This window comes from Sphaerulina musiva (assembly GCF_000320565.1).
Source record: "Sphaerulina musiva SO2202 unplaced genomic scaffold SEPMUscaffold_1, whole genome shotgun sequence".
Classification (NCBI taxonomy): Eukaryota; Fungi; Ascomycota; class Dothideomycetes; order Mycosphaerellales; family Mycosphaerellaceae; genus Sphaerulina; species Sphaerulina musiva.
In genome coordinates, this window is record NW_016017383.1 from 3,011,352 (window position 1) to 3,037,858 (window position 26,507).

The window sequence follows — 26,507 nt, forward strand, 5'->3', positions numbered from 1 at the left end:
CCGCATTGAACGGTTAGGTACATTAGCTCTTGCTGCCTACAGGAAGACCCTCGACGACAATATGCTGCTGTCACATTTTCTTTCGCGGCCCATCTTCAACTTCGACTCTTTTCTCCATTCGGATTCACCTCTCTATTGATGCCGTTGCCAATCTTGCGAGCCCGTGGTCGATCGCTCACTCTTCAGGCATTGGATGCCTACACCTACCTACATCTAGCACACACCCACTGCCTGCCGCCTTTCTCCTCGCCCTCGTGAATTCCTCCTGTGGCTCCTCACACCTTCACGCTTCCTCCGTCGCCTGCACCATTGTGCATCCCCCTTTGATCCTTTGCTGAGCCCCCTCGTGCGGGCACCGCTGCGATGAACCACCCTCGACTCGATCCGCTGGACCTGCGCAATGTGTCCACCGACGACTTCGATGACGAACAGTCCACGCAATGCACACAAATGACCCAGGAATTTGTGGATCCGAGACGACTAGGCTTGAATGCCTCGGGTCTGCATGCTGAGGATGTATCGGATGTCATCTGCATCCTCCACCCATCGACACCGGCCGCATACAAGCTCACACGAGAACACTCCCGAGCGAAGCCTCAATTCTGCCTGCAGTACCGAGATCTGCCGGAAGAAGAGCCTCCGGAAGATGTGACATTCATTGTGGATGAAGATGAGGCTGCGAGACGGGGACAAGCTCCTCTGGACCTGGCCTTCCGCTTCTCAAACCGACCTAAACAAGCACAGCTTGGTTTGACATTTGGCCGAAATCCAGAGTCCTGCGATATTGCCATTACGAGGGATACCAACCGACGTATCAGCAATACACACTTCTGTATTCATTTGAACGAGACAGGGGTCCTTATGATTAAAGATCTGAGCACGAATGGAACCATGGTGGATGAGATGCTTCTTAAGGGGAGCACTAGTCATCACCCTCATAGTCGCATGCTCACCCAAGGCTCCGTCATCCAGGTTCTATCACCGTCTCCGGATGAGGTGGTCAAGTTCATTGTCCGCTTCCCTCAACGTGATGAGCACTACCCAGCGTACGAAAACGCCATGCAGAACTATCTGATTCGGCAAGCAGAGGTTATCCGACAATGGCGCATGTCCAAGGGACTACCCGTTGGGCCACCAGACTTCACGCCTAGGCGCCACACAACCTTCACTGCACTAATGCCCAACAACAACCACGGTATGAGGTGGAATGGCGGCAAAGAATATAACGTGGTGGGCACTGTTGGCAAAGGTGCCTTCGCTAGCGTCTATCAGCTCGCCACCAAACGTGATGGCCATCTGTATGCCGCAAAGGAGCTGGAGAAGCGCCGCTTTATGAAGAACGGCATTCTAGACCGTAAGCTTGACAACGAGATGGAGATCATGCAGTCAATCTCTCATCCCAGTGTTGTTGACTACAGGGGATGGCACGAAGAGAAGGACTATTTGTACATCATTATGGAGTATGTTCCTTGCGGTGATCTACAGCAGTATCTTGCACAATATGGCCCTCTGCCTGAGAAGATGGGAAAGCAGATGGCTCATCAAATTCTGGACGCTTTAGATTATCTTCACAAGAAGAACATCACCCACCGCGATATCAAACCAGACAACATTTTACTCTTGACTACAGAGCCGGAAGATTTCCGGGTGAAACTCTCCGACTTTGGACTTTCCAAGGTAATCAACCACAACGACACATTCTTGAAGACCTTCTGTGGTACCTTGCTCTACTGTGCACCCGAAGTGTTTCCACATTACGACTCTCATCCTGCTGCGCAGCGAGGCGTGAAACGGTCGCGGGAGCCTCGAGCTCATCGAAAATTCCACAGCTACAGTCATGCAGTCGACGTTTGGTCTTTTGGAGCGGTGCTTTGGTATACATTGTGCCACAAACCGCCATTCGAGGGAATTGCGGATGCCACTGGTCGCGGCATGTTCGACAACATCATGCACACGCCTTTGGATGCCAGCCCCCTCATCAAGCGTGGCGTGTCAAGCTCTGCTATCGACCTGCTCGTGTCCATGCTCAACACTGATCATTTAGCACGTTTCTCCGCCGAAGACTGTTTGCGCCATCCGTGGTTCGGGCTCGAGAATCCACCACAACGACCATACGAGCTTGCTTTGCATGACATTCAGGAGGAGGATCACGACGCGGTTGCAGGCGCTGAAGAGGATGTCGCTTCCCTAAGTCTGGACGAACGTGCGGCGGCGGCTGCAACTGGATTCAGCCAGTACCAAGACGAAGTCAGCCTTAACGAGTCGGACATGGACTTTTTGGACCCGCGCAAGTCGAAGCGGGTGAAGACCACCAATAACGACAATGCTCATTCAGAGGAGCTAGGTGATTCGAGTTCGGAGTCCATGAAGTCTATTCCGATCGTCGACGATACTCAGCTTGATAGTCAAGCACACGCACAAGCCCGGCCTCCGCCTCAACCAGTGACACTCGGCAGGACTCCGAAGCTGTTCGGTGAGATCAGCCAGACAAATGTGAAGGTTCCGGCCTTCGCTGGGGAGCGACACGCTGTCATGAGCAGCCGTACGGACTCTCAAGCAGATGCACCATCGGGTCAAAGCCAATCCACGCTGCACGGTCAAAGTCTTACTGGCAGTTTACGTGGCACAGAGGCACTGGTTCGGGACATGGATATAGACTCACCATTCCTACCAAGCTCCTTTGACACCACTGATGTTGAGGATGGCGATGTTAGTCCTGCTGATACACCACTTCGGGGGAGCGTTGAAGACGATCATAACGAATTGACCGTTTCAAATGATCAAGAGGAGACTCCAAGACAGGTCCCTTTCAAGCGGGAGATAATCATGCCACTGCTTGCATCCTACTATTACGATCCAGCCGACCCCAGTACACATAATGCGGAGTATGCTTCTCGGGTCAGCGGTCACGATTTCGTCAAGGAGCCCAAGTATTACCCGAAGCGGCCTCTGTCTATGCCAAGCACGCATGCGACGCGCAACACTACTGTCAGGAACGCCACTGAGACAGTACCTTCCACTGAAGCTAGACTCTCTTACTCAGGGTTCTACATGTCTGCTGCTGGGTCTGAAGTTCTTCTATCGGGCGCTGAGTACCCGACGACGAAGAGGGGCGATCCTGTAGGCAGGCTTGTGTCTACTCCAGATTCATTCGCGAACGTGACGATTGAGCTCACGCGACGCAATAACACGTTTGGTCGTGATAGGCATTGCACGACAGTGTACGAGGACAAAGAGGACACGCGCGTGGGAAAGTTTGCGTTTACGATCTTTACCCACGCCACCGGAATTGAGAATATACCCGAGGGCGAGGAACATCTCGATGCTCTGCCAGGCGCATATGTGGGAATACTGACGCACAGTAGCAATGGCGTCAGTATCAATGGCGAGAAACTGCGAAAGAGCGAGGGACCTGGTCGGCAAACGTACGGCAAGCTCCACACCGGCGACGTGATCGAGGTATATCCGCGGCTCAAGAAGCAGAAGGGACTGCATTTCATCGCCGAGATCAACCAAGGAGAGGGCAAGACACGCCGATCGGGTTCGAACAGATTCGTGGTTGAGATGGAATCCCCTTACTCGTCACCCTTTGCACAGACAGGAGATCACGAAGATGAGGTGCCATATTCCAACCAAGCCGCCAGAGGGTAGAATTGGAGGTGCGCGAAGGAAGACGGCATGTGGAGAGGCTTGCTAGCAATGAGGAGGATGAGGCAGGGCATGGCATATGTGTAGGTAGACAGTCTTTTGAAGTTCCCGAAAGAAGGCCCTTTGCCTCGTCTTCTCGTGGTGCAGGAGGGGTAAACATGACCAGACTGTATGAAGATCTATACTCGGTTCCATCACACCCAGCAACGTTCATCATGGTTCATCAAGTCGCCGTGGGGTCAGGTAGGTAGGTCGGGTAGATGTGGGTAGGAAGGTGCCGTTGCTGTAGACCAAGTGAGACGAAGTGGGAGGGAGGCAGGTCCGATCGCGGGCTACCTTAGTTCAGGTCATACCTTAATGTACACAAACAGTTCCGCTTCCCTCGCACAGCCAGCTAGGTATCCCATGCTCTCCGCACCACCACCACCACCACCGACGCCGACGACATCAACATCAACATCAACATTACCATGGCAGACGAGCGGGCAGCGTCACCGCCGGCGGAAGAGCGTGAGCGGATGGACAAGGAGGCGCGAGCGCGGGAGCAGCAGGAACAGAGCCAGCTGCCATACCAATGGGTGCAGACGATCCAGGACCTCGATCTCACGGCGCCTGTTCCGGCGCACGTGAAGGGGCGAGATATGGAAGTCAGCATCACCAAGACCAGCCTCAAGGCGGGCATCAAGGGTCAGGAGCCTCTGATTGAAGTATGCGTCTCTCTCTCTCTCTCTCTCTCTCTGTCTCTCTCCTCTACCACTCAAGTTCTTCCTTCGACGCGACGACTAACGCGGTCTGTGTGTGTGTGTGCGTGTGTGCAGGGCACGTTTCCCCACCCCATCATCGTCGACGAGTCGGCGTGGACGCTCGAGAGCAGCAAAGACGGCAAGGAGCTGTCAATTCACCTCGACAAGGCGAACAAGATGGAGTGGTGGGCGCACGTGGTGACATCGGCGCCCAAGATCGACACGGCCAAGATTGCGCCAGACAACTCGAAGCTGAGCGACCTGGACGGCGAGACGAGGTCGATGGTGGAGAAGATGATGTATGACCAGCGGCAAAAGGAGATGGGGAAGCCTACGAGTGACGAGCAGAAGAAGCTGGAGTTGCTGCAGAAGTTCCAAGCGCAGCATCCCGAGATGGACTTTTCGAATGCGAAGATTAGCTGAGAAGCATAGGTCATGTGACTGACTCTCTCTCTCGAATTTACCTTAATGCAACTACATGTAGCCACTAGGAGGGTAGTGAGGGAGTGAGGTAGCTTATCGAAGTGATCGGGGCGTGGCGTTATCTATTCCCGCTCCCGTACTGGCCTCAGGTTTCGCCTCGTTTCGCGTCGTGTCGTTTTCACCTTCACTCTTTACCTGGTACTCCTGCGCCTGTGCACCTCGCCTTCTTTTTTGTTTGATTTTCTTCCATTTTCTCCGTCTTTTTCCTTCATTCTCTCTCTTTTTCTTCTGCTTCAAGCTCCTCTGCGCGACACCACGCACTTGCACCGACATGTCGACATCTCATGACCTTGGCAGTGTTATTCACCAGGCGCTGTGAGACGCTGCGATACGCGCCACTCCGCCCCGCCGGAGAAATCGCTGACCACCGCCACGCCACGCCCTCGGTCGTCAGGTGACGCGTCCCCATAGTAGATTGTAATTCACTAATCATGCGGCGCGTGGCGCGTGCGGTTGCAGTTGCGGGGCTGCCGGTCAATGCCCGGACCGTGCTCCGGCCTGCTCCTGCTGGAATCACATACACGTACCTCTGGCCCCATCCCGGAACCGGAGTCACATTGACGCACTCGAGACATCTGCAATTGCCCTATGGACCGCAGACTCCTGGCCCGCCCGATGCCGGTCCCGCCGAGAGCAACGACAACAACAACAACAACGACGACGCCGCCTCAAGCAGCCGCTCCCGCTCCCGCTCGGAAAGCTCCAATGGCGCCCGCTTCGACTGGAAAGAGACCGCCTTCAAAATGGCTGAAGCTTCCTTGACCACTTTCGCCTCCGTCGCCGTTCTGGGCGCCGTCGGCTATGGCTATACTCGCTACTACAAGCATATGATTCTGGAGAAGATGGAGAATGCCTTCAACCCTGGAGACCCCGTGCTTGACATTGCCGCCACGGCCAAGCAAGGCTCCGCCACCGGCGGGCACGTCCTTATGGATGAGGATAATCAGCGCGAGCATTGGGTCATTCGTGAAGAACAGGCCCTCATTGATGACATTGTTGCTGGTAGAGTGCGAGGCCAATACCATCTCATTGTTGGTGAAAAGGGAACGGGGAAATCGAGCATGTTGATTGATGCCATGGCCAAAATCGATGGCGAAGGCTGCGCCATGTTCGATGCTCACGCCAATCCAGAGATTTTCCGAATTCGCCTCGGCAAGGCTCTTGACTTTGAATTTCACGAGGACAATATGGGCTCATTCTTCTCGATCCGCGGTCCTCGTGATGCTGGTGCGCTCCTAGATGTAGAGCGAGCGTTCAACAAGCTCGAGAAGGTTGCACTCAAGAGACGGCAGAAAGTGGGGAGACCACTGATTTTGATTTTCAATTCCATGCATCTATTGTAAGCGAACTGACGTTTTTTCTTGACGTCCTACCAAGCTCAGGCTGGCCTCCTCTGTGGCGCTGAGCTCCTTTCTGACACACGTCCGTCCGCATACTCGTAGAATCCTTGCTGACCCTTCGGCAGGCGAGATGACGATGGGGGCAAGGATTTGCTTGAGTTGATACAACAGCGAGCGGAGCAATGGTCAGCTAGTAATCTCGCAACTGTCATATTCAATTCAGGTATGTTGGCCACCCCTTCTGCGAGACATTTCGCTTACTTGTCGTGCAAAGATGACTATTGGATATATGAGAGACTCAAGCAATACGCCACCAGAATGAACGTCATTCGCATCCTCGATCTAGACAAGCAAAAGGCATTAGCAGCACTGCGGAACTATCGCACCAAATACCGCAACGACCACCCGAGTGAGTCGATATTGGAGCAGGTTTATGGTCAGTTACTCACCACTTGCAATGCGTCCCCTATGCTCGTGGCCTCAATGTGCCCCAGCCCATTCCTGGTGACAGGCTTCAAGGCAGACTATTGAGGTGAGGGCCCATTCTTGGAGACATTTGCTTACCTTTAGACACTCACTTTTAGACCTGGTTGGAGGGCGAATGTCGTATCTGTATGATCACCTCCTCGTAGTATCTATTTGTCGCGTTTGCTTACAATCCTACAGGAGTCGATGTGCAAAGTCCGACGATATGGTCAAGACAGCATTCTCCATCTGCCGGTAAGCAAGGTAGAGCGTCGAGAACATCTTCGTTCCTCGCTCCTTTTCTGATCAGCTCACCCGCTACCGGGCGCTGGCCTTTAAGACAGACGCTGCTGAAACAGGTCCGCAAATTCCAGAGATACTTGCTAACCTTTACACCTGCTCCTTTCAGCGCAGAGAAAACCTGGTTCCTCAACCAATGCTGGATCCTTGGGACGGAGATGGATGACGATGTAATGGATCAACAGAAGTTTGCATCTGCTGCCATGGTTCTAGCCAAGGCGATGGTTGATCTGGAAAAACAAATGGAGCACCGATATCATCCCGAGCAAGGGCATATCCTGCCCGAAATCCCCCTACACAAGGCAAGAGAGATCATGACTCGAGCAGACTTCATACAGGTAAGTTGCCCACATGTCTATGTTTTCTCACCACGGTTGACGTTTGTACCAGAGCTACGATGCCATCAACATCTTTGCAATTGACAGCAATGCAAACGTGAGGCCGGACTCGGTGCCCATGATGAACGCCTTTCGTGAGATCTGCGCAGAGGAAGGGTTTGACGACTTTCTACAAGCCACCCTTGACCGCATTGGAGACATTGAGTCGCTTGGACGTACCAGAGAGCTGACTATCAAGGACCTGTGGGAAGGGGGCAAGTACAACATCAAAATGCAATCTGGCGGCATCACTTTCGAATGTGAAAAGCCGGAAGAGGATGAAGAGGGTGAAGCGAAGAACGATGATGGCGATGGTGAGTGAAGGCTGTTCATCGTCGTTGACGAGTACCGGTCCTGTCAAGGCAATGCTGATTGTGCACCTGAAGTGAAGACATATAAAGCAGCTCAGCAGGTGATTACCACAGCCTATCTGAAGTACCAGGAAGAGAAGGAGGGAAAGTAAATCAGAAGTCAGGGACACTCTGACAAGTGTATAACTTATGTATATATACTGGTAGCGCTAGCGCAGCCATCAACAAAAGATAAACTCGACACAACTTTGAACTCCTCCCCATACCCCGCCCTGCCCGTTTGCCTTTTGCCATTTTCGTCCACTGCAGCCTTTTTGCCTCCTTGCCTCTTCTGTAACTTGAATCTTCCCCCTGATTCCCCACAGGTGGAGTTTATCAACACCACACACACACACACATCATCATAGAGTTCTGCTGCTGGGCACGACCTACGTGCTATATGTCCCGTAGGAGCGTATGTAGGTAGATTTTCTATCGCCATGTCATCAGCCATCATTCCCCATCTCTCTCTCTCTCTCACACACACACACAGTGGGAGGACATGTATATATATATATATATATATATATATGTGTGTGTGTGTGTGTATGTACTGATAATATTACTAGTAGACTCGCATGACTCTCTCTCTCTCTCTCTCTCTCTCTCTCTCTCTCTCTCTCTCTCTCTCTCTCTCTCTCTCTCCAATTATATCGCTTTTTTCTTCTTGTTGTTCAAACAACCCCCCTTCTATCGTTCAGGGGCCGAAAAAGCCACAAAGCCAAAAGAAAAGTCCGATGATGATCATCACAATCAATCATCCTTTTCGCGCGCCGCATCCCCACCCCCTCTCTCGTGCGTGCATTTGTTGCGATCATGAAAGGGAAAGGGAAAAGATCTGCACATAAATGCCAATCGGTGCTACATACTTTTCTTGATTCTCTTTGTATTTTTACACTTTGGACACTTTTTACACTTTTGTATGTGTATGTATAGGTATGTATGTGTGTATCTGGGTGTTTCATCTCTCAAAGGCTCTCCTCTTGCCGTGCGACACAAAGTGATTGAAATTTCAATCGAATCGAAATGGATTGGTGAGGTATAATAACTTTTTGTTGTTGTTGTACTGTACAATACCGTACAATACAAGAACGACTTCTTCTTTCTCTTGTTTTTTAATTCCTCGTCATTCTTGCATCTCCTCCATCTCCATCTCCCCCTCTCTCTGAACTTCTTTTCTTATTTCCTCCCCCATTCGACGACAGCGACACGATGAACAAATATGTCTATCCAGACTACTACCACAAGGTCCACGACGACATGGCCGACAGACGCTTCTCCCAGCGCGGCAACAGCAGCATACTCGTGCTGAGACAGCGTGCTCCACGCCGCCTGCTCATTATTCTTGCTGCCGTCGTCACTGCCGTATGTTGGATCTCGGTCCGGGACAGGTCTGCTGCGACATCGACAGGAGCCGCCGTGTTCACGCACGAACGCACCACAGAGCAGGTGGTCGATCATCATCATCATCATCATCATCAACAACAACAACAACAACATCATGATACCATCCCAGGAACTGGGGATTTGCCATGCCGAAACTTGCCCACGGCGAATGACTCGGTCGTCATCTTCAAGACGGGGGGCACCGAGCTCGCGCACAAGCTGCCGGTGCATCTCAACACGTCTCTGCGATGTTTCCCGAACCACATGATCTTCAGCGACTATGAAGAAACGTTTGAGGGTCACCACATCTACGATGCTCTGGAATCGGTGAACCCTGTCACCAAATCGCAACATCCCGACTTCGAGCTCTGGCGAAGACTGCAGGACGGCGGTGGTCGTCGAGCACTTCAGCCACACGAGCTCAGTGGGCAAATCAGTCCCCGGGGCACCAATTTTGGGAAGAATGATAACCCCGGCTGGAGATTGGATAAATGGAAATTCTTGCCCATGGTAAGTCGAGGACCTTGCAAACGCCTTGCTCGATGCCACATCTACGGGGAGGCGACTGCTGACTGTACACCTGCGGTCATTAGGTCAATCGAACGCTATATGAGTGGCCAGACCAAAAGTGGTACATATTCCTAGAAACGGATACATATGTGCACTGGCAGACACTCCTCAACTATCTCGCTGCTTTAGATCACACGAGGCCGTACTATATAGGGGCACCAATGTGGATTGGCGATGTGATGTTCGCTCATGGCGGAACTGGCTACGTAATCTCCAAGCCTGCATTGGAGAGTGTCGTGAGCATGTTCAATGGGCACCAGTCCGAGTGGGAATGGTTCGCAAATGAGTTTTGGGCTGGCGATGGTATTCTAGGGAAGGCCATGAGTGATTCTGGAACCAATTTGACACAAGCGTGGCCGATATTTCAAGGAGATGACATTGGCTCCATCGATTGGACTCGAATCGACGGGTCGCAGAGACTATGGTGTGCGCCGACCGTCTCATATCACCATCTGGTACCGCATGTCGTCGAGGATTTGTGGAGGTGGGAGATGGAATGGCTCGCACAGATCGATGTAGGTAATTCTGAGTGGCTCTTGAGCATCGACTGACTCTTCTCGTAACAGGAACCCGAAGCCGTCCTTCACCACCATGATATGTACAAGATGTATGTCCTCCCACGCACACTTGGTTCGAAATTGGATTGGGACAACTCTTCTCCGGACGACTATGGACCGGTCGAAGACCTTGAGGCTTGTCGCGTAATCTGTGAGGCTCTGGACGTATGTATACAATATTCGTTGAGCACCGAATCCAGGTGTAGGCTCTCTAAGAAACCCCACCTGGGTGAGAGAGTCAAGGGAGTAGAATCTGGCTGGATAGCGGAGAGGATGATACAGTTTGCCGACGATCAACCGCCGTGTCGTAACGGAGGGGAAGAGTGGATAACAGATTGAGCACCAGCTGGAATGTGTGCACCACACCAGGCTTGCACGTGGTAAACTACAGAGATGGAGCTCATCATCATCATCACCATTGGCAAGAATTGCTGCTGCTCGTTAGCAGATGGGTTCGATATGATGGCGAAGAGACGGCCGGGTTCCATGGAGTATGCCATGCGGTAGAAATCACCTCCGAGTCAAAGGGGTAGCGATCTGCCACGACGAGATTGGCCGATCAAATGTTGCATAGTACCAAGACTACTCCTGAACAAGTCTCTGGGTCAGTCGTGTGAGGCAGACAGCGAGAGGGCGATGAAATTCTTGGCTACCAGTCTCAATCGTGGGTGGAATCATTCGCTTACTGGGAAGTTGCACCCGTAAAGGTCTCTACGTTTCCACGGGATCCTGGTAGTAAAAGCAGTGTAGATATATTTCCAATGAGTTGTGGAACAATCGCACTTGATCGGACCTGACAGGATAGACCAGACCGTTCACTGTAAATCGAGTCAGGCATGGCCCTTCATCCGTTCGGTCTCGAGGCTGGCTGTTGTCGTAAGCCGTGCGGAGGTCGTCAGAGGAGCTAGAAACTCCATCGGCCGCCATGTCATCTTCGCCGTCTGCTACCAATAGCACAGCCTCCGGCGCAGGCGTGGGTAGCTGAGTATTGCCATCCTCTACAGTAGACTCAACATCATCGATGCCGGGCCGACTAGGCAAGTCATCCACCATGCTAGGTGTAGCCGTTCAGCCCATGCTCTCCGTCTCTTCCGCACCAGATCTGTCGAGAGCGTTAGGTGCGATCTTTAGCATGTTTGTAGCAAAATGCGCCTGTTTTCGCTCAGTGCCAAATATTTGCTTTTTTGGCTTTGGTCTTGTGCGGACACTGGTCCCGAGCCTTGCAGTCACTCTCTCCAACGCAGCCTTGAGTTCTTGGCGACAAAGAGAGGTCGATTCATGCTGAATTATACTCTTCATGTACTCCAATTCCGACACAATTGCGTCGATCTGACGGTTGTGAATCTTTGCAGCTTGTGATACTGGAGGCGGCCCAGCATATATGCTCAGGGAACTCTTCTCACTCGAGGCTTGCGAAGGGTGGAGTGCGTCGTAGCCTGTGAATCCAGCAGATACAGCGATATCGGCGACATTTATGAGTGCCATGAGAAGTGCATAATCGGTTGCATCCCCGATGTTAAATTGTTGTCCGGATTCCAGAGCTTTCAAGATAGTCTCGAGCCAGTTGCGTTCAGAAGATTCCGCCTTCCTACGTTCGTCCTTGGGCAACAGTACGTCGAGTGCAAGGCGGCGGCGAAGATGATATGAGCGCGTCGTGCGGGCTGGAAGAGATGCGATGAGCCGGCAGTGAAGCTGGATTGGAAGCTCTCTCTCCGAGTCGTCCAGGACTGCCAGCACTCCTGGAACAAGCTTCTCGAATGATGTCTCCGAAAGGGAATCTAGGAGATCTTCGATACATTTCATCAGGGTGGACGACAAGTTGTGATTCTTCCTCACTAAATCATCGAGGTTCATCATGGCCAAGTCCAAGAAAGCCTCGATCGTCTTGATTGGTGCGGCGTCTGGTGCAACATCATCAACAGCGGGCGCACGAGACTGTACGACTCGCAGCACGTACTTGAGCCCGGCGGGAAGACCTCGCCGAACAGGAGCTTTCCAATTGTTCTCGAACAGAGAACGAGTCTTGTACATCGATGACAACGATGCTATCGTATCTGAAAGCGACTCGTTATGGCTGCTCGAGGCTTCCAGAATACCGACGTACGCTTCGCACAACGCGTCGTTTCGCTCATGAAGCAGCTGCTGCGCCATCCAATTCGTGACTGCCATGGGCAATGGAAAGTGCAAGACCATCTCAGCGGCCAGTCCAGAGACACATGCCTGTTCGCGTGATGTGTCTGTGGCATAGAGCTTACTCCATGGCTCATTTGGCAATGAGTTGACTGGGAAGGGCGAATCTTGGAACAGCGGCTCGTCGTCCAAGAAAAAGTAGTAATTGTCAGTCGCGTGCAACGCCTCGACTCTCTGCAACGCCTTCAGCTTCCTGTCACCCTCTTCATCATCGCTGGCCCATTCTAGGGATACGGTTTTGTCAGTATCGATATTCGGTCCGAGTGCTTCCTGCCTTGCGGCTTCCTCTTCGCGTCTCTTTGATTCCTCCACAGCCTGTTGCATGCTGGCAATCTTCACTTGTGACTCCTTCATCTTTTGGTCTTCGCGAGACAATGACGCGAGACTGTACTTGTAGACCCTTTTTTGTGGCGATTTGATCATTGACTGTAGGAGCTCGTTCTGCCTGACGCCGCCGGACGACCTCGTGCTTTTCGGAGCAGGCACTGCCTTGACAGGCTCATGCGAGAGCTTTCGTCTTTTGACGAAGAATGAACTGAGATCTGCCAACTCTTCACCGCTGCTGTCATCCGTCATGTCTGAGTCTGAATTCGCAATAGCTTTTAAGCCATCTTTCACAATGCGCCTGCTATTAGTGGAGGAGCGCAATGCGGTGACTGAATCCGCGCTTGAACGGATGGACGTGGAAAATGAGGAGCAGGACTTGGCTGGCATCGTCGTGGTCGTTGTTCGGGAGTCAGAAGCGTGTGAAGCTATGGGATTCGGCACGCATCCAGCTCTTGTAGGGAGGCTCGGCGTGAGGGCCGTATGCGAAACTGGGCGGGAGGTCGGCACACCAGCGACGAGGCGCGGTCTGGACGACGACTGAGCGGGTTCGCGGTATGGCGAGTCCTTTGTTGGAGTCACATCGGCGGCGCCGTCTATCGGGTTGATGTTGTATCTCGGCGGAGACTGAACAGGGCTGACTCGCTGCGCTGCTAGCCGGGAGGAATTCTCTGGGGTCTTTCCACGTAGGCGTGGGGGGGTGTTGCCGCTGTCGCACACCGAGCTCGACAGAGGAGCAGTGCTCACTGGTGTACCTGCTCTTAATTCCCGTTTCTTCGTCGCGCCCGAGTTGGTTTGCAAGATCGGTGGCGATGGAGAAGACTGCTGCGCACTCCTGCGGCTCCCCGCATCAGACGAAGCAACGACAACCTCCTCATCGCCAACTGGAATGCCATCTGGGTCTGGCCGTCGCTCCCTCGGAAGGGCGGAGCTGGAGAAGAAAGACGTGATTTTCTGGCTGCCCGAGAGCTGTGGTCGGAGGGGCGCCATGAGGACCAGGCGGACAGAATCGGCGTCTGCGCATGTAGAGTGGGCAGTGGCGCGCGGTGAAGTGATGGAGGTTGTGTTGGGGGTTGGGTTGACGCGTCGAGCACCAGAAGACAGAAAGACGGCAATGTAACGCGACGCGCCTGGCCAGCCCAGCCCAGCCAAGAGGCAGACGTGCACGGGATCCGGAGGTGCGTCCGCCGTGACTGAGTTGAAGCCGCATCCTCGTACCTACTAAGGTACCTCCTAGGAGGTAACAACACACACCCAAACACCTCCACGGAACTTCACGCTGCAGCTGGAGGCCAAAACTTTAAATCACAATACGAGAAACATGCGATCACCACAACCGCACCTTTTCACAACGTGCCGAGCTGACCCGTCGCTGGGCTGGCACCACCTCCTACCTCCCCTCCTACCTTACCGTGCAGCGTCTGCTCTCTCGTATACACCACACACTACGAAATGTAGTTATAGTCGATTGGAACAGGAAAAAGAGCCGAAGCCTGAGGCAGGAGATGCATAAAACTGGGCGGAGCTGTTGGTCCCCTTCCATCCCGGTGTTGGGAATGGGGTGGGTCAGGAGGAAAATCATAAAATTCATTGAACGGACACGCCGCACGCGGTCGGGGGCGTCCGGCACTCGACCAATTGTGCATGTGCTGATAATAGTTGCTTATGCCCAAAGGAGAACCCGCCCGAACGCCGTTCTAGGAGTGCAGTAGAGCTAGACCAAGTAGGAGGTAGTATACATGGGTCGAGAGGGGCGGCAGCACCAGCAGTGTAGATGACTGTTATTTACAATGAGCAGGGTATAGAGGGAGTGAGGGTCCAGAGGGAGTGAGGGTCCAGAATCCAGAAGATGCTCATCATGCTCATGGCCATGTCGAATCCGGAGTCTGAGTCTCACAGACCCGCTGAGAGCTCGAGGTACTTACTTTATATAGGTATGTCCCAAAGAAGGTAGTTTGGTAGTACAGGTATGCTGATGATGACCATGGGTCCATGATGACTACGCGCTTGCAGTGCCGCGAGGTCCGACCTACATACAAATGATACAATCCCTGCGCAAGACTTGCCGTGTTACCTATACGACTTCCCCCCCTTGCCATCGTATCGCTTCGTACTTACCGTTCGCCGCCTTCAGGGCTTTCGCGTGGTCGTATTCTTACCTATGAATAAGTAGTAACTGTAGTATACACTAAACAGTCTATTTGAGCGAGATAGGTAGCAAGCTAGGGGTTAGGAGGTACATTATTGCCAGAGCTCTCTGTCGGTATAGAGGCAAATGAAACAGTCGAACTTGTCTACCAACCTCTTACCTCCTACCAGTAACAAGATACAGTATCAGATGAAGTAAATATCGATACCGCACTAGTCCGAAGCTGAGAAGGGAAACTTTTGAGTGCTAGTGAGTAGTGACTGTAGTACTAGTCTGTCACTGGACAGTCACCAGTGTGATGATTGATAATTTGATTGTGTGAGTGGGCGCCTTGAACCTTCGGTCCTTCTGACTCCTTCAGTGTTCATACGGTTTTTCATCTCACTAGGGGTTTAGTCGATAACTGATCACGACTCGCTACAGCCTAGCTCAGTATACGAGCAGGGATGTCCTCCATTCACCTCGCTCAAAGGCACTGTAGGCTGTTAGTCAGCATTGGAGCTCCATGTTCATCATTCACAGACCGAAGGTTTCTGGTGCGCACTGCGCAGGTTTCTTGTTACTTTTTGTCCGTCAATCCGTCATGATCCATCTAGTGGTAGCGTACCGTCCGTCGGGTCCTGTCCTGTTCCCGTCTTGTCCGTACCTCCTACTAGGAGGTAGTCCACTCTGAGGGGGCAAATACCTGAGGCCGTCGGTGTAGGTGCTACCTCCTACCTCCTAGGAGGTCAGGTAGGTGGTAGGTGGTACTTCCTAGGTGGTAGTAGATACCTTACTGCCGCCGCCGCCGCCGCCGCTGCTGACTGATGATGATTATTCGTGCACAGCTCAGCCTCGAGGAGCCTGGATCCTCCGTCTCCGGCTTCCACTTCCACCCTTCTTCTAGGAGGTAGCACTCACTACCTTACTGTTGCTTGTCGCTGCGTGTCCTTTGCCTGCTGCTGCTGCTGCTGCTCCAAACCTCGTTGTCGTCGTCGTCGTCGTCGCCGTCGTCCTCGTCCTCATCCTCGTCCTCATCCCCATCCTCGTCCGCGTCCTCGTCGCCCGCTGCTGCTGTGGTGCCTGTGCATACCAGTAAACCTTGAATCCTCCGAGTCGGCGATCGCCAGCAGCATTGGCGGCCGCCGCAACTTCGAGGACAACCGAACGACCGCGAGACCCGGATCCTCGTGCGAAACACATCATCACCACCCTCGTCAGCATCATCATTTGCATCGTTTGCACCGCGAATCCCACCGCCTTTCCCACACGCACACACACACACACATACACACACATACACACACTACCCTCGTCGTCGCCACGTTGGTTAGGTAGTGCTCCTCATTACCCCCTCCGCGACAGAGTCGGCGGCGCGGCGCGCCATAACGACCGCGTTTCTGAGAGGCCCCCTCCCTCCCATTCCAAGCAGCCACCATTCCGACCTCACTCACCCCCATGCTGGCATCGCGGTGGACACGCTGGACTGTATAGCAGTTGCGAGGAAGGCTGCGAGCCACGATACGATACAATACCATACCATACAATACCGCACGGGCAGGTGCGAATGCTCTAGTAGTACAGTAAGGACAGCAGCACCGCAACACCAGGACCAGGGCCGAAATCACCAAGCAACACGCCCCCATTGCACAGGCGACGCGCTTGCACCGAGCCGCATGAGAACTTCTGTTGCTGTCGCATGTAATACCGGCACGACAAACCTCGCCCCTCACGCTGTGAAGCGTGGTGCAGCTGGCCCACCATGGCCGTCGACTTCGATACACATGCACAGCAGACGCCTTCCGCCCAGCGCGCCGAGCGGGATGGGACCCAGACCTCACAGCCGCTGAACCGCATGCGATGGGCCACGGTGCGGAAATCTGGACGGAAGGGGACGATGAAGCGGAGGAGCATTTTCTCGAGAAACGCCGCGCGACTGAGTGGCAGCCATCGGAATCGAGAGTCCGCCATGACAGACGACATTGACATCAAGGCGGAAGCAATCGCCAGCGATCATCCGCCCGAGGGTCAGACCTCGCGCACCATCTTCGTCAATCAGCCTCTCCCTGACAGCGCGCGAGATGAGGAAGGCCGGCCGCTGCAACAGTTCAAGCGCAACAAAATCCGAACCGCCAAGTACACACCCCTATCTTTCATTCCGAAGAACTTGTGGTTTCAACTGCACAACATCGCCAACGTATACTTCATTTTTATCGTCATCCTGGGCATCTTCTCCATCTTTGGCGTTACGAACCCAGGACTGGCCGCCGTGCCGATTATCGTCATTCTTACCATTACTGCCATCAAGGACGCCATAGAAGATTGGCGGAGAACTGTTCTCGACAACGAGCTGAACAACGCTCCAGTGCATCGACTGGTAGACTGGGACAATGTAAACGTATCGGAAGAGAAGATTGGCGCGTGGCGACTGTTCAAGAAGGCCAATACAAGAGCGATATTGTTCCTCTGGAGATGGTGGAAAGAGAAGAAAGAGAAGAAGGGAAAAGGAGCAGCCGCTCAAGATGCGAAGCTCGACAGTGCGCTCGATTCGGACGAGCGCCGGATGAGTGCATTGACACAGCGTTTGGACAGCATAGATGGATATACAGGCGTGAATGCTGATGGGGATGTCGAGATGACCCCTGTGCCATCCCCGACTCCAGGACAACGGCCACCGAACTACGTGAATGAACACGGGGTCAATGACGAGCCGGGCAGTGGCCATGGCAACATGAAAGATACTCTACTTGTTCCTCAAGTGGGAGAGAATGGCAAGCTGGAGCAGTTGCCGGTACCCAAAAAGTTCCATGGCAGCTTAATCAACCCGAATCGGCCGCGACCCGAAACAGCACGATTTAAGAAGGACTACTGGAAGAACGTGCGAGTTGGCGACTTTGTCCGCCTATATAATGACGAAGAGATTCCTTCAGACATCATCGTCCTGGCAACGAGTGACGCGGACGGAGCGTGTTATATCGAGACCAAAAACTTGGATGGCGAAACCAACCTCAAGGTCCGGACGGCTTTGTACTCTGGGCGTGACATCAAGCGAGCGCGGGACTGTGAGCAAGCAGACTTCATTATCGAGAGTGAGCCTCCACATGCCAACTTGTACGCATATTCTGGCGTGGTGAGGTGGAACCAGTACGATAGACGGAATCCCGAGGCAGAGCCCAAAGAGATGGCAGAGCCAGTGGGCATTAATAATCTGCTTCTGCGAGGCTGCACCGTCCGCAACACGGAATGGGTTCTTGGTGTCGTCGCCTTCACAGGTGAAGACACCAAGATCATGCTCAACTCTGGTATCACGCCTTCGAAGCGTCCCAAGATCATGCGAGACCTCAACTGGAACGTCCTGTACAACTTTGTCATTCTGTTTGTCATGTGTCTGATCGCTGCCATTGTCAACGGTGTCGCGTGGGGCAAAAGTAACAGTTCTCAGAACTACTTTGATTTTGGAAGTTATGGTAGCACCGCAGGTCTGACGGGATTCATCAATTTCTGGGCCGCCGTGATCCTGTTCCAAAACCTGGTACCCATTTCGCTGTACATTTCCTTGGAAATCGTGCGATCTGTGCAGGCATTCTTCATCTACTCCGACACGTTCATGTACTATGAAAAGCTGGACTACCCTTGCACGCCCAAGTCTTGGAACATCTCTGATGACCTGGGGCAGATCGAATACATCTTTTCCGATAAAACTGGCACGCTCACGCAAAACGTCATGGAGTTCAAGAAGTGCACCGTCAACGGTGTGCCTTATGGAGAAGCATACACCGAGGCGCTGGCAGGGATGCAAAAACGGCAGGGTATCAACGTCGAAGAAGTGGCAAAGCATGAAAGAGTGCGCATAGCGGAGGACCGCGTCAAAATGCTTCGTCACATCCGCAATCTGCACGACAACCCCTATCTCCGAGACGACGATCTTACATTTGTCGCGCCCGATTACATCCAAGATCTGGGAGGTGAAAGTGGTCCAGCGCAGAAGGCCGCCACAGAACAGTTCATGCTGGCTCTCGCTCTCTGTCACAGCGTCATAACGGAACGCACGCCTGGTGACCCACCACGAATAGAATTCAAGGCGCAAAGCCCTGACGAAGCCGCTCTGGTGGCCACGGCACGAGATTGCGGATATACCGTGATAGGACGCTCGAACGATGGTATCATCGTCAACGTGCTGGGCGAGGAACGCGAGTACAGCGTGCTCAACGCCCTGGAATTCAACTCCACCAGGAAGCGAATGTCCGCCATCATTCGCATGCCGTCTGGCAAGATCATCCTCTTCTGCAAGGGTGCTGATAGCATCATCTACTCCCGTCTAGCAAAAGGCCAGCAAGCGGAACTTCGCAAATCCACTGCCGAGCATCTTGAGATGTTTGCGCGAGAAGGTCTCCGAACACTGTGCATAGCGCAAAGAGAGCTCGACGAAGACGAGTATCGAGAATGGAATCGTGATCATGAGCTTGCGGCCGCTGCTGTCCAGGACCGGGAGGCCAAACTTGAAGAAGTTGCTGATCGCATCGAACGTGATTTGACGCTCCTCGGCGGCACTGCGATTGAAGACCGTCTTCAGGATGGCGTTCCCGATGCCATTGCGCTTCTCGCGCAAGCCGGAATTAAGCTCTGGGTCTTGACTGGTGACAAGGTGGAGACTGCGATCAACATTGGCTTCTCCTGTAATCTACTCGACAACGAAATGGACCTCATTGTTCTCAAGGTCGACGAAGACGACTTTGCGCAGGCGGAGGAAGATCTTGATAAGCACCTGGGAACGTTCGGGAAGACGGGAAGCGACGAGGAGCTCAAAGCCGCGAAGAAGAATCACGAGCCACCTGCTCCCACGCACGCGTTGGTCATCGATGGCGATACGCTCAAAATTGTCCTGGACGACAGGCTGCGGCAAAAGTTCCTACTGCTTTGCAAAGAATGCAGATCTGTGCTATGTTGTCGTGTCTCGCCTTCGCAGAAGGCTGCTGTGGTTGCTCTGGTCAAGCACACCCTGGAGGTGATGACGCTCTCCATTGGTGACGGAGCCAATGATGTTGCCATGATCCAGGAGGCAGATGTGGGTGTTGGTATCGCAGGAGAAGAAGGACGCCAGGCTGTGATGAGTTCCGACTACGCCATCGGCCAGTTCCGCTACTTGACAAGACTGCTCCTCGTCCACGGTCGCTGGGATTACCGACGCATGGCTGAGTGTGTTGCCAATTTCTTCTACAAGGTAAGATGGGTCATGATCGTGCTGGCCTATATCCTGCTAACCATCCGCTACAGAATATTATCTGGGTATTTGCTCTCTTCTGGTACCAGGTCTACGCCAACTTCGACTGCTCATATACCTTTGATTATTCCTACATCCTTCTGTTCAACCTTGCCTTTACCTCTCTGCCAATCATCTTCCAGGGTATCCTCGACCAAGATGTGGACGACAAGGTATCGCTGGCTGTACCACAGCTGTATCGCCGTGGTATCGAACAAAAGGAATGGACGCAGACCAAGTTTTGGATCTACATGGTCGACGGGTTTTATCAGTCCGTTATCTGCTTCTACTTCACCTACCTGGAATTTGCGCCCGCGACCTTTACGACGGAATCCGGGCGCAACGTCAACGACTACAAGAGACTGGGAGTCTACATCGTCAACCCTATTGTGCTCATTGTCAACGTGTACATTCTGATCAACACATACCGCTGGGACTGGTTCATGTGCCTGATCACCGCCATCTCGATCCTGTTAATCTGGTTCTGGACAGGAGTCTATACCGCATTCACGGCCGGTTTTACCTTTTACAAGGCTGCACCACAAGTCTACGGCGCGTTGTCCTTCTGGGCCGTCGGATTGTTAACCGTAATCATGGCATTGTTACCTCGCTTCGCCGCCAAAGCTTTTCAGAAAATGTATTTCCCATACGATATTGACATCATCCGCGAACAAGTTCGACAAGGAAAATTCGATTACCTGAAGGATGTCAACCCGGAGAGTGTGTCCTCTGCGAAAGTTCCTGCTCACGGCAACCTGAATGGAAGCACGTCAAGCAGCGAGATCAGCAATGCCAAGAAGCAAGAGCGACTAGGCCACCGTCGCAATGGCTCGCCAAACAATGGGCGTCCGACTATGGATGAGGACATGCGACCAATATATCCACCTTCTGAAGCCGGTACCAAAAACCCGCGCAGTCATAACGGGAGCGACGGGACAGATTATACTGGTCATTCCGGCCGCCCCAGTGTTGATCCTTTTGGATCGCATTATCCTCCTGCCTACCCGGGATCTGGCAACGGAGCAATGGGGCCCAATGCTTCGTACAATACAAGCTATGCGCCTGGTCCTGTCACTGCTGGCACGGCGCCTAGTGGGCTGAGTATGATTGAGACTGCTGCAAGTTCGAACTATGACACCCCTGTGTCTGGAGGTGTCACTCCCACGCCAACCTTCTCGAGAACTGATTATGACTTTGGTTCCGACAGGCGTAGCACGGACAGGCCACGACCTTCGTTCGACAGGCTGAGGTCGAGCATGGACAGGACGCGGCCCTCGTTTGAAGCGAGCAACGACTTCACGAGCGCCGCATACTTGACAAGAGTGGAGTCAAGTCAAAGCACCGGTGCCAGGAGTAATCATCGAAGAGGGGAAAGTAAGATGAAGCAGGACATCAGCGATGATCTGCGGTGACGAGAGTGTCAGGCGGTGGCGGGCACGTGAGGAATAAAAAATACACGAATCAGATGGGATGTAAGCCGGGGAGGACCTCCGCTACTGACACACACACCAGTCTCCCTTTTCGCGCGAATTTGAGCCATGCATCTCTCATCTACGGACCATGTACATATACACAAGCGGCAAAAGGTCATTGCAGGCGCTCTCTCCGTTTGGACGATGAAAATAAAGGAATTGATACCACAAAAAGCTGTCGAGCACAAGCATTGGCGCACACTAGGAGTCGAACGGGACGACATTTTTTTCATCGTATTGTTTTCAGTTTAGAGACTTTGAATAGAGCATGAAATCGTATCAATCTGGCAGATCAAACATCTTTGACATGATTGTCTCTTTTGGTCATTTGCATATAACCCATTCTCTATGTGGACGACACAAGGCGCCTTCTACTCGTCATCACCCTCTGGAATCGTGCTCTGTGCCTCAACATCGTCTTCCTCGAACGTAGTGGGCGGCACGTTATACAGCCGAATGGTTGGCTTGTTGGGGTCCTTGACCAGGACATACTTGCCATCGTCTTCCTTCATGACCATGTCCACAAATGTGCGAACAATTGCCCAGCCGTTGTTGAGGTTCAAATTCATCTGGGACGCGAATTCACGTGGCTTGTAGCCGAGGACACCAAGGACAACATGTTCGGTTGTCGACTTGGGGTTGGCACGTGAAACGAATCTGGTTTGTAGCATTAGCATACGGGACGAATCAGATCAGCAGATTGGTACTCACCCAAGTTTCATGAGATCGGCCTTGGCGAGAATGGCCTGCGTCGTCCATCGAGCAAGCTTGCACGAGTTGTTCTTCATTTCCGTTGCAACGACCGCACCACGCTGCGAGGCGAGCTTGCTTCTCCAGTCTAGAGCGCCTCCACTGCCTTGGGCCTTGTTATCGAACTCGTTGAGAGCTTTGATGGTGAGAAACTGATCTTCGCCTGAAATGTTGTTCTTGACCACTGCATCAAGCTCGGTTCGGACAATCAAATGGAGTGGCTCAGCATCTGCTTCGAGTGAAAGATCGAAGCGACGGTATTTGTAGGCCTTGCTGGCGGGCGGGTCAGTCTCCGAAGCGGGGTCGTAGAATGGATGCTCGTGGCTCATGTCGCGCTTCGAGGTCTCTGATTCTTGCACGACCTGCAGGGGGAAGATGTTATTGATGTGCGTGGCTTCGTCTTTGAGTGCACCAGGAGCATTGATATGGTCTTTATTACCCTCACTCAGCTCCAGGGGCGCATCAGCTGCATTCTCGTTGACTGTGACCATATCTAGACTGCTGCCCTCGCGCTTGTCGATGTAGATCTTGTTGCCTTGCTTCAGCATGATGATATCCCAGCTGTAGACGCTGCGAGGAGCGCACATGAGCATAGACAGAATGTTGTCTGCTGCGAAAATTTGCGCCTCGTCCTTGTCGGCCAGCTCCTGGATGACAGGATCGCTCGAAGTGGTGACATTGTAGGCAGCGCGGTCCAGGACGGTGAGTTTCCTCATGCTCGTTGGCGCACCAGGCTGCTTGTCGTAAGCTCTGTCATAGTAGTACAGGAAACCGTAGTCGTCCAAGTCTTCGCCATCTCCAGTGTCAAGATTCAGCTTTTGCAAACGATTGAAATCAATCTCGTCCAGCATGCGCCAGCTATCTTTGGGCTGCACCGACGCCTCTCGGTTCCGCTGCGGCTTGTCCCAGTCTTTCCAGCCGCCACGACGTCCACCGCGACCACCTCTGCCACCTCTCGAGTCATACTGCTGTTGTCCGCCTCGCCCACCGACACGCTGGAAGGTGCCGCGTCCGCCACGCTGGCCAGGAGCGCCACCTCGAGCACCACGCCCGCGTCCAAACACAGCCGAGCCCCTGCCAAAGCCCCTGCCGCGTGTAGTTGGCTGGCTGCGGTCGACCAGAGAGAAGGAGCTCTCCTCGTTGGTGCCCTCGATCTGAAACGCCGTCTGCAGGCCGGTCGCGCCATAGACCTGATCGCGGTATCGATTGTTATACTGCGCGCGACCGCCGCGTCCCTCTCTTTCCTTGCCCTCGGCAGTCCAATCGGCCATGCGACCCAGCTTGTCGCCTTTGCTGAACGGCGCATACGGAATGCCGTTGAGCGTGGTCTCGGTGGTCGTCGGCGGGCCCCAGCTGTCCGATGCAGGGAGCGCCTCAATGGCCTCGAGCAGTCCAGGCGGAAGTCCAGGCATGATGGCGATGGCGATGGCGATGTGGATGTGGATGTGTGAGATTCTGGGTATCCAGGACGGTGGTGGGGTGGTGTTGTGGTGATCTTTTTGTGTGCTTGGCGAAAAGCTTAAGCCGAGTCTGGGCGTTTCATGTGCCGGGTGCGAGACAAAGGTGAAGGCAGTCGCGAGGTGGAGAGAAGCTGAAAGGGGTCCAGGCAAGGAAGGAATCGAAAAAGGGCAGACACAGGCGACGACCTCAGGCACGTACCATGCAGAATTGGGAGCGAGTCCAGAACCTGAGGCAGAAGTGGCGAACGGCGAGGGCGACGGCGAGGGCGATTATTACAGAAAGGGTCGTCGCACGAGGCAGGGACGACCTCGGGGCCTCAGGCAGACAGGGCAGGCACGGGGAAAGGGAGGGAGGAAGGGAGGAACGAAGGAACGCCACTGCCTGCCTGCCTAGCCTGTGCCTGCCTGCTAGCTGGTCATCGCGACTACCTTCACAACGCAGTGAATGAACATGCACCTTCCCCAACTCCCGCCGCTGGTTTTTCGGCTCCTGCCTCCTGGCTCCTGGGTAACCCTGGCCCCAGCCCATGGACAGGCAGGACAGGATGTGAGCACGGGCGGGCTGCACCGCACCGCAGCACTGTATCAGGTAAAGTAGTTAGTCTCGCTCAGCACCGGCGCGGCATTCTCGACTGTCGCTCTCTCCCCTCGCCGTCCTCCCCCTCCCCCTCCTCCTCTCCCTTCTCCTCCTCCTCCTCCTCCTCCTCCTCCACCACCACCGCCGGCCCCGCCTGTGCCGCCGTGGGAGTTGCACTAGCTACATGCTCTGGGGCCCATCCTGTTCTGCTGTGCCGCAATGCCTCGCAACAAACAGCGCCTCTATCTCGCCCTCTATTCGCGCACCGGCATCACGCCTAGCATGCCAGGCAAGGAAGACGCGTACTACTGGGCCCTTCTCATCGGACCCAAGAATGAAAACAAGTCTTCGCAAGGAATCAAGTGCCATGCCAAAACCATAATTACCTTTGACGACAGCATAAAAGGCAAAGAAACCGCCATTATGACGTTCCAATACGAAGAACGAAAAATCTGGTTGACGGCTGTGGACTCGATTCTTGTGCGATTAGTCCTCGCAAAAGTCGTCGAGACTGACCGGTTGTTAGACGTGCTGCGCGGCACGAGAGTCAAGAAGCATGGAGACGCGGGAGGCTGGAATTGTGTCCACTGGACAAGAGACGCTTTGGAGAGGTTGATGGAAGAAGACGGTGTGCTGGGCGCTCGTGTGCTTGATTGGGTGAGTCTGACCGGCACAGCCCACATACGACCAGACTGATGAAACATGACAACATGATAGTGGTCTATGTGCTGACGATTTCTGTAGGACACAGTTCGAGATACTGCCGTATGGGTAAGGTACTGCGCCGAGAATGAGGTCTTGCATCTCGTAGAACTAACATTCGGCAGTATGCGGACGAGAAGACTGCACAACATAGATTTGACGGCAAAGCCATTGGGACTTTTGATAAGACGAAAGTGCCAACATGGGACTTACTAGACGACGTGGAGCTTGAGCCTTGATTGAGCTTTGTTATGAAAAAAGGTTTGGCCGGGCTCGCCAGAAGATTCTGGCTACTCTGAGCCAGGTATGGCCTGAAGTGGATCTGGCGTTGATCGCGGTCCCAGAGCCTATTCGATAATCCTTGCGACCTTTCCAGGATCATGTATCGATGGCAACAACCAAGCCCAGGAACTCCTTTTCAGCTGGCGGGAGGGGAAATGCAGGCCTCTCCATGAAAAGTTTGCTGATTTCTTGCGTGCGGCACATATGAATTGCACCAAGGCTGTGAATGGAAACCAGAACACGAGTGGTCAGATATGTCGAGGTCACTCTCTCACAGCGGCCCTTCCGTAACGACCGTCATGACTCCAGTACGGACTCTGCTGGTCGTTTTCTGCGATCAATCAGAACGAGAGATGTCAATATTTGTATAGAGTGAGACAGAGGAATGGAATGGAACGCATACCTTCAACTCCCGATGGGCAGGGCATTCTTGATCGTAGAACGCATGGTCCTGGTGGTTTTTGAAAATGGACTGCGAAGCTATAGTATAGCCTTCACTTAACGGCGACGATGTGTTCAAGATACGGCGCGAGCTGTTGGATACTATGTACGGTTTGCCGTCCTGTTTACACGCCGTGATTCAGCATAAGAGAACACCAGAGCACACGGAGCACTGGACGTGTGAGCAGCAAGACGGCAGGGGTCTCGCGATTTTGCTGTCATCCATGTGTGGTGAGGTAGCCGCATTCGTACTGCGATTCCCAACGGGAAATGTACGTACCCGAAGCGCAGTACTTCTGAGGATTTCGTATGCCTTCAAAACAGCTTCAATGTCCTCGTCCTTGGCCACTTTGAATAACGTCAATCGCTTAACGAAGTTGTTGTCTCCTCCTGCCCCGGCCTGTGATGATGATGATGATGATGATGATGATGATTCGAGCCTTCTGCTGGCGACATGTACATGTGGCATCTTCCGCATCACCTGTGGCCGCGAGGAGAGGAGTCGACGAGGCTGCATGATCATGATAGCTCACGGTCCTGTGGGTCGGTGGTGGTGATGATTTTATCGCACAAAGTTGCACGAAAGGGAAGGAACAATAGATCGCCTGAAGTCGACGTCGGCGTTGCACTACCCTATTAGCGTTGTGTACCTCAGGTAGGTATGCTCCACTAGGAGGTACGTATAGAGTATTCGGTAACTGC

At 53.4% G+C, this 26,507-nt stretch overlaps 9 protein-coding genes across 9 annotated transcripts; 6 read left to right on the forward strand and 3 right to left on the reverse strand.

Moving 5' to 3' along the window:
• Nucleotides 1-73: 73 nt before the first annotated feature.
• SEPMUDRAFT_146325 (Pkinase-domain-containing protein) lies at nucleotides 74-3,807 on the forward strand. Its single transcript, XM_016903578.1, has one exon. It carries the CDS (start codon nucleotides 364-366, stop codon nucleotides 3,649-3,651), a length of 3,288 nt encoding a protein of 1,095 aa, XP_016765364.1. The 5' UTR covers nucleotides 74-363; the 3' UTR covers nucleotides 3,652-3,807.
• Nucleotides 3,808-4,142: 335 nt separating this feature from the next.
• SEPMUDRAFT_23666 (nuclear movement protein nudC) lies at nucleotides 4,143-4,808 on the forward strand (the record flags this gene model as incomplete). The annotated part of the gene is made up of 2 exons (XM_016908375.1): nucleotides 4,143-4,355; nucleotides 4,467-4,808. Coding segments are annotated over 2 exons (555 nt in total), but the record flags the coding sequence as incomplete, so codon positions are not given.
• A 311-nt stretch (nucleotides 4,809-5,119) lies between these two features.
• On the forward strand, nucleotides 5,120-7,909 carry SEPMUDRAFT_146327 (uncharacterized protein). The gene is made up of 8 exons (XM_016903579.1): nucleotides 5,120-6,213; nucleotides 6,340-6,437; nucleotides 6,489-6,650; nucleotides 6,799-6,826; nucleotides 6,881-6,934; nucleotides 7,089-7,317; nucleotides 7,370-7,670; nucleotides 7,743-7,909. The coding sequence occupies exons 1-8, from the start codon at nucleotides 5,306-5,308 to the stop codon at nucleotides 7,817-7,819; spliced, it is 1,857 nt and encodes a 618-aa protein (XP_016765366.1). The 5' UTR covers nucleotides 5,120-5,305; the 3' UTR covers nucleotides 7,820-7,909.
• A 1,057-nt stretch (nucleotides 7,910-8,966) lies between these two features.
• On the forward strand, nucleotides 8,967-13,327 carry SEPMUDRAFT_57457 (glycosyltransferase family 31 protein; the record flags this gene model as incomplete). The annotated part of the gene is made up of 3 exons (XM_016909437.1): nucleotides 8,967-9,602; nucleotides 9,686-10,177; nucleotides 10,229-13,327. 3 exons carry the CDS (start codon nucleotides 8,967-8,969, stop codon nucleotides 10,556-10,558), a joined length of 1,458 nt encoding a protein of 485 aa, XP_016765367.1. The 3' UTR covers nucleotides 10,559-13,327.
• Nucleotides 9,394-13,327, reverse strand: SEPMUDRAFT_122663 (uncharacterized protein). Its single transcript, XM_016901790.1, has 3 exons — nucleotides 10,229-13,327; nucleotides 9,686-10,177; nucleotides 9,394-9,602 (listed from the first exon to the last, which is right to left on the reverse strand). Exon 1 carries the CDS (start codon nucleotides 12,386-12,388, stop codon nucleotides 11,288-11,290), a length of 1,101 nt encoding a protein of 366 aa, XP_016765368.1. The 5' UTR covers nucleotides 12,389-13,327; the 3' UTR covers nucleotides 9,394-9,602; nucleotides 9,686-10,177; nucleotides 10,229-11,287.
• Nucleotides 13,328-16,290: 2,963 nt separating this feature from the next.
• On the forward strand, nucleotides 16,291-23,813 carry SEPMUDRAFT_146329 (phospholipid-translocating P-type ATPase domain-containing protein). Its single transcript, XM_016903580.1, has 3 exons — nucleotides 16,291-20,082; nucleotides 20,136-22,250; nucleotides 22,305-23,813. Exons 1-2 carry the CDS (start codon nucleotides 16,624-16,626, stop codon nucleotides 21,531-21,533), a joined length of 4,857 nt encoding a protein of 1,618 aa, XP_016765369.1. The 5' UTR covers nucleotides 16,291-16,623; the 3' UTR covers nucleotides 21,534-22,250; nucleotides 22,305-23,813.
• Nucleotides 21,965-23,755, reverse strand: SEPMUDRAFT_35759 (eukaryotic translation initiation factor 3 subunit D; the record flags this gene model as incomplete). The annotated part of the gene is made up of 2 exons (XM_016908618.1): nucleotides 21,965-22,250; nucleotides 22,305-23,755. The coding sequence occupies 2 exons, from the start codon at nucleotides 23,753-23,755 to the stop codon at nucleotides 21,965-21,967; spliced, it is 1,737 nt and encodes a 578-aa protein (XP_016765370.1).
• A 786-nt stretch (nucleotides 23,814-24,599) lies between the features above and the next one.
• SEPMUDRAFT_130036 (uncharacterized protein) lies at nucleotides 24,600-26,344 on the forward strand (the record flags this gene model as incomplete). Its single annotated transcript, XM_016902327.1, has 5 exons — nucleotides 24,600-25,037; nucleotides 25,125-25,151; nucleotides 25,208-25,695; nucleotides 25,768-25,926; nucleotides 26,086-26,344. 3 exons carry the CDS (start codon nucleotides 24,600-24,602, stop codon nucleotides 25,319-25,321), a joined length of 579 nt encoding a protein of 192 aa, XP_016765371.1. The 3' UTR covers nucleotides 25,322-25,695; nucleotides 25,768-25,926; nucleotides 26,086-26,344.
• SEPMUDRAFT_33688 (uncharacterized protein) lies at nucleotides 25,636-26,274 on the reverse strand (the record flags this gene model as incomplete). The annotated part of the gene is made up of 3 exons (XM_016908546.1): nucleotides 25,636-25,695; nucleotides 25,768-25,926; nucleotides 26,086-26,274. 3 exons carry the CDS (start codon nucleotides 26,272-26,274, stop codon nucleotides 25,636-25,638), a joined length of 408 nt encoding a protein of 135 aa, XP_016765372.1.
• Nucleotides 26,345-26,507: the final 163 nt, after the last annotated feature.